This window comes from Tupaia chinensis, unplaced genomic scaffold (genome assembly GCF_000334495.1).
Source record: "Tupaia chinensis unplaced genomic scaffold, TupChi_1.0 Scaffold000111_1, whole genome shotgun sequence".
Taxonomy (NCBI): domain Eukaryota; kingdom Metazoa; phylum Chordata; class Mammalia; order Scandentia; family Tupaiidae; genus Tupaia; species Tupaia belangeri.
This window is the reverse complement of record NW_006159575.1, coordinates 365,831-377,127: the sequence shown is the minus strand read 5'-3', so window position 1 is coordinate 377,127 and position 11,297 is coordinate 365,831. Positions and strand designations below refer to the sequence as shown.

Sequence of the window (11,297 nt, the reverse complement as noted above, 5' to 3'; positions counted from 1 at the left end):
ATGTAAGAACTTTTGTGAATACTGTGACCACTATGTAAGTATTATGTAAGTATTATATAAGCATTTAGATTCTGGTTACTTTTTTTGAGAGTTTTAAGTATTAATTTTTAATCTTAAAAAGATTCTTTACTGGGGCCAGCAGATAGCATGGTGGTTAAGGTACCAATTCCCACATGGCTGGCCACAGTTCAAGTCCTGGACCCAACAACTTGAAAATCACACTGGGCGTGTGTGTGTGTGTGTGTGTGTGTGTGTGTGTGTGTGTGCATGTGTCCAATCCCAAGAGGAAAATGGAGAAGGGACTGAGGCATGGCTATCATCCCAGCAGGAAGGTGATTTCTCACTCCCCCCACTAGGTGTACATACCTTAATGGTAAAAACCTGAAAAAAAAAAAAAAAAAGAGATTCTTTACAAAGAAATTTACCTTCCTTTGAAAAAATAAATTAAGTAGCACTTTAAGTTCTTTTTCCTTCATGAAAACAGTTAATGGAATAAAAAATATATATATATGTATACACACACACATATATATACATTTATACATATATATAAAAACCTTCAACAACTGATTTATTCTTTTCATGCCCCAAAATAAATTTTAAATTTAAGACTATCTAGTACAGAAATCAATGACTGCTAATATACCATTATTTTTCCTCAGCAATTCAAAGAAGCATTTTAATCACACAATATAGTAAAAAAGAGAAATATGATTTTAAAACTTATTTATAGACTAGCTTAGGACAATCAAATTGACCTCTGTTTCTACTTGAAAACAGTCAAAAAAAAAAAAAGTTTTATGAGTCTGCTCTCCAAAGAAAGAGAAACAATTGGCTATAGAGCCAATTCAGAAATCACGATTGTCCATCATCTGCTAGAATGCAACTCATGAATTGTTGTCTCTTTGTAATTCTTGTATGTTGTCAGTCCTGATACTTTCTTTACTCTCTTGATATGTCCGAAGCTGCTCCATGAAGCCAGAATTTGGACAAATAGAAGGCCTTGCGTTTTTTACCAAAGAATATGCACTGGTAAAGGAGGTTTCTTCAGAATTCATCAAGAAGCCTATTACAATGGCAGCAGCCCTAGAAACTCCTGCATTACAGTGAACAAGAACCACTCCATCCTGCAATATATTCGAATAAAAATCTTTATTATTTATTTGAGAAAGGTTACTAAATTGACTGTACATTTTTCTTTTTTCAATTATTATTTATTTAATTTTATTTATTCATACATTTATTTTAATTTGACCAGAGAGAGACAGAGCGAGAGAGAGAGGGGGAAAGCGAGAAAGGAAGCTGCCAGGTCCGGGCCTAGAACCGTGGTCAGTCATGTGGGAGTGTCCAGCACCTTAACCACCATGCCACCTGCTGGTCCCCTTGACTGTACATTTTTCTACTAATTAAAAAATAATATTCCTTTTTATTGATTTATTTGATTCAATTTATTTGATTATCAAAATATAATTCACTGCAATGAATGGAAAGCCAGTCAGTCAACCTACACCTTCCTTCTTCACACCCCCCAGGACTGAACTGCTTTAATAATTTTGCTTGGAATTCTGAAACAGTATCTTTTACTGAACTAAAGTAATCCAGTTAACACACATTTAAACACTTAATAACTTAATAGCCACTCGTATATAAGAGAAAAAGCACAAAGAATATACATAGAAACAAATAAAATCATCATAATAAAACATAAATCAAGACAAACCAGGCACATACAGTATTCCCATAAAGAAACTAAAGTCACTGGCTTAGAAACCTATGTGTAAAATGACCAGCGAGGAAAACAATTTCTACTCTTGATATATTTTATTCTGGAAGGAAATAACTTAAAAATATTTAAACTTATGCGGTATTACAATGATGACACAAGTAGCCCATAACAATGTGAAGTGGAAATGGTAATCAAACACCAGCATGAGGTCAATAAATGAAAAAAACATTTCAGGTCACTTGCAAATGATACTTTCCAAGTGAAAAAGGACACAGTGCAAGATCAACGCTGATGGGGGCAATATTGCATTAAATAATGAATGCAATAGATCTGATGAAACAGCATTGATACAGGTTGGCCTATCTAAGACTTTTAAAAAGTTAATGATCTAAATGAAATGTAATGAACTGAGTATACCTTACAGAATTACGCATTTCAATTACTTGGTTTCCTGGTTTCTTTATTTAGTACAACACAAAGAAAAGGTGGGAATGGGAAGAGGGAAAAAAGGCAAATTAAACTACTGAAACTCCCTACCTGAAGCAGACATTAACAATACCATTTTGACTCATTGGGTTATTTTACATTTGTGAGCACTTTTCTCAGACTCATGCATCTGTTGCAAGGTTCATTTCCTTTATTTCTTGTGACAACTTTGTAAGTACATCTTTTTAAACAGTTAGGACCAGTCAGTTGTCATGGTGGTTAACGCATTTGGATCCCACATGTCTGACTGCTTGGTTTGAGTTCCAGACCCAGCGGCTTGAAAAGCACGCCAAGTGTGTGTGTGTGTGTGTGTGTGTGTGTGTGTGTGTGTATACCCAAAATCTCGAGGGGAAAATGGAGGAGAAGGGATTGTGGCATGGCCATAACCTAGGAAGGGGGGAGTGATTTCTCACTTTCCTTCTCTCTGTCTCTGTCTCTCTGGTGAACACATGTACCCTATGGGCAAAGACCTTGAAAAAAAGGCAAATCTTTTAAAAAGATTGTTAAAATCTTACTCATTTAAAAACTTTAACCATTTCTGTACAAGAAAAACAAAACACAAATATTCACTATATACATCTAGAACTTTTCTCACTTTGTAGCCATGATTAATTTTTATAAGACTTAAGATATTTTAAAATGTTATTACAGGACCAGCAGGGAGTGTGGAGGTTAAGATATTGGATGCCACATGACTGGCTGCATGGTTCAAGTCTCAGACCTGGCAGCTTGATAATCTCAGCAGGCATGTGTGCATGAGTGCCCAAAATCCCATGAGGAGACTGGAAGAGAAGGGACTGCAGCATGGCTATCCCCTTGAAGGGTGATTTCTTACTTTTTCCCTCTGTCTCTCTATCTCTGGAGGTACATACACCCTAACAGCAAAACCTTAAAAAAATTAAAGTTAAAAAATTATGCTATAGTAACTGATTAAAAATTTTAATAAACTTCACTTAACTCAAAACAAATTAATTAGATAGTCCAAAGAAGCTTCCAATCATAAACGTAATAAGCAAGAGATAACCATCAGTGCTATCTTTAATATTTCTTGACTATATTCTTTTTAATGACCTTTGAAAATGAAACCTGTCTAGCCACAGTGGCTCAGCAGTGGCACAGTGCTCTGCAACATTGGAGCCGTGTGGTTTCAGGTGAGCCTGAACCTGACAGGTGCACAGTGTGCCCATGATCCTGGCTGGCTGGGAAAGGCTGCAGGGAAAATCATGGCGTAAGACCCTGTACAGGTATCTCGCTCTCAACAAATAAATAAACTTAAAAAAAGAAAAAGAAGTCAGCTTTATTTTTAATCTTATACACTGTACATTCAGGTTTAGTTAATGTTTTAAAATGTTCATCTTTTTTCTTCTCTGTTTTTCTGTACTGCATGAATTCACCTACTTTCTTTTTACTATTCATTAGGTATTATATTATGCTTGAAAAGTATCAGCTTATATTCAGAAAAATTATTAGCTTGTATCTCTGTTCTAGAACTCAAAATAGTGGCAAATAATTTATAAAACAACTGTTTCCTCTGCTCTTGCTGTGGTCCTTTGCCAAGAAGACCTTTGTTCATCTTCCGTTCTCTGTCTCTCTCCAAGCGAAATGAGTAGAAGAGGGATGTCTTATCATGGTGCAGTGGTAAAATGGGATGTTCTAGGATGCAATCCCACACAGAAAAGTTCCTAGTGCAAGTCTAGAGATGATCTTGAGTATTGCAGGCACATGCTTACCCATGATGTGGGGCTGGCTGAAGCCTGAGGATAAGCAGTGGCATTAAGACCCTTTTGGGGGTATTGTCTCTCTCTCTCTCTCTCTGTGTCTCTCTAACTCATGGAATAAGTAAACTTTTTTAAAAGAATTATTTATTTAATTTTATTATTATTATTATTTTTAGTTTAGTTTGATCAGTGAGAGACCAGCTGGCCCAGAGAGAAATAAATTTAAAATAGGAGGAAAAAGGAAAAAAAGAAGAATCCATTCATAACTATGTACACAAGTAAAGGGTAATATAAACATGGAAAATGCAGAAGTGGTGAGTATCATGTCTTGGAACAAACTAGACCAATCATCCAAAAACCTAGTGAATATAGGTATTTATGTAGGCCCATAATGTTTCAATAACAAGCCTTTATTAATATTGAATGAAAAACTAGAAATTAATAGAATACATGAATCATTCTAAGAAATTAGAAAAATAAATTAGAGAATCCCCAATTACTAGAAAACTACACAGAAATTTAAAATGATTTGATGTTATCAAATATTAAAAGCAGGCTATAACAAATATAAGCTATATAATACTATTTTTATTAAAAATATGGGAACCAGCAGTTAGTGTAATGGCTATGTCGCTGGACTTCCACGTAGTCGACTACAGTTCAAGTCCCGGACCCGATGGCTTAAAACTCACGCCGGGTGCGTGTGCATGCGTGCCAAGATCCCGAGAGGAGAATGGAGGAGAAGGGATTGCGGTGTGACCATCCCCCTGGGGGGTGATTTCTAGTTTTCTGTCTCTCTGTCTCTCTCTGTCTGTCTGGCGAGTGCACGTACCCTATAGTGAAAATCTCTCCAAAAAAAAAAAAAAAAAGTTATACATGTTATATATAAAACATAAATGAATAAATAAGTCAAAGAATAAATGATAAAAGTATAAAAGAATATGTCAAAATGCTAACAGTTTTTTCTAATATGGGAGTGAGATGATCTTAATCTTTATCTATATTGTCCATTTTTTTATAATACAGATTACATATATTTTTAAAATCATATTTTATGAAACAGTAAATTAAACATGGAACATCAAATACACATTTCATATTAACAAACAAAACCTTTTACACATAAAAAGAGGGGGCCAAATAAATGTAATTTTTAAAAGAACCCTTGAGGGGCTGGCAGGTGGTGTGATGGTTAAGGGCGCTGGATTCCCACATGTCCAACAGCAGGCACGTCCCAGACCTGGCAGCTTACTTTCTTGCTTGGTGCTTCCCTTTCTCTCTCTCTATGGTCAAATAAAAAATAATAATGGTAATAACAAATGGAATTAAACAAATAATTCTTAAACAAACCCCCCCAAAAAATCTTGATGGTATAGAGGTTACTATTATTTCTTCTTTTCATGTGTATTTCTATCTATGTCTTTAGGCATAAACCTGACAAATAATGTATGAGGTATAGATAGTGAAAAGGCAGAGAAACCAAACAGCATTTTTTTTTTTTTGGAGAGGCTTTTCGCTATAGGGCGCGTGCGCTTGCCAGACAAACAGAGAGAGACAGAGAGACAGAAAGCGAGACAAATCACCCCCCAGGGGGGATGGTCATGCCGCAATCCCTTCTCCTCCATTCTCCTCTTGGGATCTTGGGCACGCATGCACACATGCCCGGCGTGAGTTTTAAGCCACTGGGTCCAGGACGCGAATCGCGGTCAACTACGTGGGAATCCAGCGACATAGCCATTACGCTAACTGCTGGTTCCCACCAACAGTATTTTTAAATATTATTTATTTATTTATTTATTTATTTTAATTTGACCAGACGGGGACAGAGCAAGAGAGAGAGAAAGAAAGTGAGAAAGCAAGCCACCAGGTGCAGGACTCAAACCAAGGTCAGCCATGTGAGAGTCCAGAGCCTTAACCACCACGCCACCTGCTGGCTCCACAGCGTTTTATATGTACAGAGGAAAATGAAGAGGGACATGAGAAAATGAAAGACATTCCATTTGGCAACTATATGTAAAAAAGAGAACAACAACAAACTAGAACCTAGAAGATAGTTTTGAAATGTGCAATTCACTGGGAAGTTAGTTTTAACAGTACTTGAATATAGTAGACAAAGGCATAAAGAAATTTTTTTCAGAGACCAGTAGTAATAGATATAATAGTAATGTCAATGGACTCCCATGTAGTAAACTGCAGCTTGAGTCCGAGACCCAGTGGCTTGAAACTCATGGTAGGCACATGTGCATGCATACCCAAAATCCCAAGAGGAGAATGGAGGAAGAGAAGGGACTGCAGTGTGGCATCCCCCGTGTGTGTGGGAGGGTGATTTCTCACTTTCTTTCTATCTCAGACCCAGTGACTTAAAACTCACGCCAGGCGTGTGTGCGTGCATGCCCAAGATCCCAAGAGGAGAATGGAGGAGAAGGGATTGAGGCATGGCCATCCCCCCTGGGAGGTGATTTCTCGCTTTCTGTCTCTCTGTCTCTCTGTGTCTGGCGAGCGCACAGACCCTATAGCAAAGAATTTACAATGTGGGGACCAGCAGTTAACATAACAGCTAAGTCGCTGGACTCCCATGTGGTTGACCGCGGTTTGAGTCCCAGACCCAGTGGCTTAAACTCACACTGGGCGCTTGTTTTTGTGTGCCCAAGAGCCTGAGAGAAAAATGGAGGAGAAGGGATTGTGGCATGGCTCTCCCCCCCAGAGGGTGATTTCTGGCTTTCTATCTCTCTGTCTCTCTCTGTCTTTCTGGTGAGCATAGGCACCTTATAGCAAAAACGTCTCAAAAAAGAAGAAGAATTTATAGTGTGGGGGCCAGCAGGTGGCATGGTGGCTAGGTTGCTGGACTCCCACATAGCCAACTGAGGTTCAAGTCTTGAACCTGCTGGCTTGCTTTCTCACTCCCCACCCCCTCTTTTATCTTTCTGGTCAAAATAAAAAATACTAATATTAATTAAAATAATTCTTTGAAAAAAAGGAATTCAGAGTGTGTTGTAGAATTTTAATACTTCTTATATCAGAAACATCTTATGCAATTTCTCAGACTCTCCCAGCTCCATCCTCTGTCTCACAAACCCTTGTCTTGCTTTTCCTCAGCTGCCACCTCCTTAGCTGTTTCTCTTAGGTTCCTTCAGTCTTGTGACCCTAAGAAAAGCTGGCTCTTCCCCCATCACGTCCATAGCATAGACAGGTATACTCTGAATTCTGCATTCTGTTGCTACTCCTGTGCATAAAGAAAAGTCACACATGAAGAAAAGTCACACTTCAGATCTGTCTTTCTGTGGCTGCTAAAGGAGTGCGGTGTTGCAACCTGGAATTGTGGGATCGGTTGTCTTCCTGTCAGTAAACTTGACCAGGGGAAAGAAAAAACTGCCAGAGCCAGGCAGATAAATTCTGTCTTTCCTCCAGAGTCTGGATTGCGGGACTGTTTCTCTGTACTGCCTTGTCTGGAGATGTCATGGATGGTAGAGCACCGAACCTGCTGAGCACCCAAGTACTTCTCTGTCAGGTCATGGTGGAACAGAGCTCGGTACGGTAGACACATCACCTTGCATGCTTCTCATCCCACCTAAGTAACTTTCTTCTCTTCTCACTTTCACTGCCTAACAGACTGTACTTCTCAAATTAAGCATCAGCTCTTAAAGTCCTTGCCTCAGGCTGTTTTTAGGAAATCCAAACTAAGAAACATTCTAATTAACTATTGGCCCAAATTAAGGCAAACTTTATTTAATTTTTTCTTTTTAATTTCAGAGTTTACTACATTCCTCAATTCCTTGCCTTTCTTTCTTTTTTTCTCTTTTCCTCGTTCTTTTTTACTAGAGAGTGCATGTGTGCACATCAGAGCAAAAAAAGAGCATCCCGCCCCCTCCCCCAAGCCTGGTCAAGTTGAAATCCTTTTTTCCTCCATTTCTCCATCCTGTCAGGACCCTGGACACCTGTGCACATGCCTAGCATGTTTTTCAAGCCATCAGGTCAACATATGAACTGCAGCAAGCCATGTGAGATCTAGCAGCCTTTGCATAGCATTTAGCTACTGGGCTACAGCGCTAGATCTTGCTTTTCATTCTAGATATTATTACCCTCTGCAACTTTTATTTGCAACATGCACATATTTTCTCACTTTAGTATGAATATGGATGATAGCTACACTTTTATCATCAAGGCATATTCTACATCTTCTTAGAGAAGCAGCTAATGTAGAAAAACGTGTGTGTGTATTTACTAGAAGAATGTGTGCTTGCCACATTCTTGCCAGAGAGACAAAGAAAGAAGAAAAATAAGAAAGCTCTCCCCATGAGGGTGGTCACGCCACAATCCATTCTCTTCCATTTCTCCTCCTGGGATCACACAAGCACATCCACCCAGCATGTTTTTCAAGCCCCTGAATCTAGGACTCGAAGTGTGGTTGGCTATGTGGAATCCAGTCACTTTAATCACCAGGTCACTAGCTGGTCCATATTTTTACTTGTAACACTATTAACTGGTACATAACCTAGTACCTATAAAACATTTTATAAGAGAACAGAACAACCAATATTGGGCTCTGAATTATAAAGCTTCTTCCTTTGCTTCAATCCAAATATCTGCCACTAAATAAAGCTGAAAGGGGCCAGCAGGTGGCTTGGTGGCTAAGGCACTGGACTCCCACATGGCCAACTGTGCCTCAAGTCCCATATCCAGCAGCTTGGAACTCAAACTCGGTGCACGTGCATGCATGCCCAAATCCTAGATAAGAAGGGACTGCAGTGTAGCTATACCCCACACACCCCACAGCAAGGATGATTTCTCACTTTCTCCCTCTCTGTATCTCTCTCTTAAGAGCATATGCCCTATGGCAAAAACCTAAATAAATAAATAAAGCAACTGATGAACAGCAGAGTTGAATAGTTTTGTATCTTCCAGGTAATCTAGTAGAAAGGTACCTTTCTATACCTAGAACAATGCTAAAAACACAATCAACCTTATTAAATAAAAGTAAAGGAGAGAAAAAAGTTGATGCAGAGAACACAGAAGGGAGACTATTAGACCAGAATTCAATTAGATTCCAATGAATCTTGATCCAGTCATTGTTAGATATTCCAGAAGGATTACTTCTGTTACTGCTTCTACTTTCTCATCTATTTATCTTACATAAAGTTTGTTAGATTTATTTGCTGACTAAAAATTATGTCATTTCACGGTAAAATTATCTTTTAAAAACAATTGTTTTATTTAACTTTTTTTTTTTTTCATTTTAATTTGATCAGAGAGGGACAGAGTGAGAGAGAGAAAAAGAAAGACAGAGAAAGTGAGAAAGCATATCGCCAGGTCCGGGACTCAAACTGCAGCTGACCACATGGGAGTCTAGCACCCTTAACTACCATGCCACCTGCTGGTCCCCGTGGTACAATGATTGATAATAGCCAGCCTGGAATCCCTGCCTGTCTGAATGTTGACTTGAATCTAATATCAAAATTATATTATCTGTTGATTTCCTAACATCAGAAAACCAATGGATAGCTTTCGATCAGAATTTTCATACAAGCTCAGTAAAGCGATCCACACTTAGTTCTTACAGTGCCTCAACATCTTATTGTTAAAATAAATGGACTTACAATCTACCTTAATCACTGAAATAAACACACTAACAAGACTAGAAGAGTCTCTATCCTATAGCACCTCACTGTCCTACAAATTGGTCAGAGACCAAATGGTTATAAGCCCTCAAAGGAAATCTGCTTATTTATGTAAATAGAGAACTCCATGTCCTAACATTTCTCAGTAAGAATAGGAAGATGAGAAATAAAATTAAGATTAAAGGGGTTGGCAGGTGGCATGGTGGTTGGGGGGCTGGACTGCTACATAGCTAACTGCAGTTGGAGTCCTGGACCCGGTGGCTTGCTTTCTCACTTTCTCTTTCTCTCTGTCTCTCTCTAGTCAAACTAAAAAGTAATAATAAATAAATAAATAAATAATTTTTAAAATAACTAAATTTTTAAAAATAATAACAAATTAAGCATAAATATCTTATTGATAAAAGAACAATTAGAGAGCCAAATAACTATAGGAATTAATAAAATACTATTGGAGGAGAAATTTCATAATGAGTCCTAAGAGATTCATTACCAAAAAAAGAATAAGACTTGAGTCATGAACCCTTATTTTCAAATTCTGCTTTTGAGCAACCGAGGATCAAATGAAACTCACCTTCATTCTTGCTTGTTCAATAAATTCAAAACATTCTGGGAAATAAGACAGGATATTGGTTTCAGGCAGATCCAATATAGAAACGCTCTTATATGTAAAGTCATTCCGGAAAGCATTTTCAACTCCACATGCAACATTGAGAATATGAGTCACCTTAAAGAAAAAGAAAAAAGTTCCATGAATAGGTTATCTAAAAAGAGAGTAGAGTGTTATCTGCAACAAGAATAACAAATTAAGCATCACGCACTTGAATCATACTTCGTCTAGAAGCTTTCTCTGACTGCCTCATTTGTCACCCAAAGTGCTCCTTCTAGAGAGTCTCATAACCTCCTACAGTTGCCTCATTATAGCTGTGGATGCTTAGAGATTGTCTCCCTCAGTGGACTAGAAATTCCATGAAGGTAGATACCATTTTGTTTTAAAGAAAATAATTATTTAATTTTATTTGTTCATTTGGGTTTTTTTTTGGTTTTGTTTTTTTGCTTGTTTTATGGAGAGATTTTTGCTATAGGGTGCATGTACTCACCTGAAGAGACAGAGACAGACAGAAATAAGAAATCACCCCCCTGAGGGGATGGCCATGCCACAATCCCTTCTTCTCCATTCTCCTCTTGGGCTTTTAGGCATGCACACATATTCACCTGGCGTGAGTTTAAGTCACTGGGTCCAGGACTCAAACTGCGGTCAATAATAATACATGGGAGCCCAGTGACATAACCATTATACCATCTGCTGGTCCTCATTCATTTATTTTAATTTGACCAAAGAGAGAGAGGGTAAGTGAGAAAGTAAGCCACCAGGTCTGGGACTCAAACCGTGGTCTGCCTTGTGGGAGTGTCCAAGCACCTTAACCACCACACCACCTACAGATCCTGGTAGTTACCATTTTTAACTTACTATTATAAATAAGCATTGCAAGTGAGCAATGAGCTTAGCAAGAAGTGCTTAAAATCTTTGTTGAATAAATCACTAAATGTCCATATAAAAACTTTAGTAGGGGAATTACATCAGTGATACATAACTTTGCTTTCAATAGTTATTTCCCGTCATATGCTTTGCTAGTAAAATGGTTCTCATGTGTGACTGCCCGTTAGAAACACCTGATGATCTCTGTGTGTGTGTGTATCTGTGTTGGTGGTTTTTGCCGGGGGGGTGGGGGGGGGGGGGATAGAGGGGGAGAA

The 11,297-nt window shown here is 38.3% G+C and overlaps 1 protein-coding gene across 1 annotated transcript in view; it reads right to left on the bottom strand.

Moving 5' to 3' along the window:
- Positions 1–591: 591 nt before the first annotated feature.
- Positions 592–11,297, bottom strand: part of DUSP19 (dual specificity phosphatase 19) — a 51,767-nt gene continuing 41,061 nt past the window's right edge. Inside the window, exon 4 of the mRNA XM_006143835.3 lies at positions 592–1,127. Within this exon, the coding sequence (XP_006143897.1) occupies positions 888–1,127 (240 nt within the window). The 3' untranslated portion in view covers positions 592–887. The remainder of the gene's footprint in view (positions 1,128–11,297) is intronic.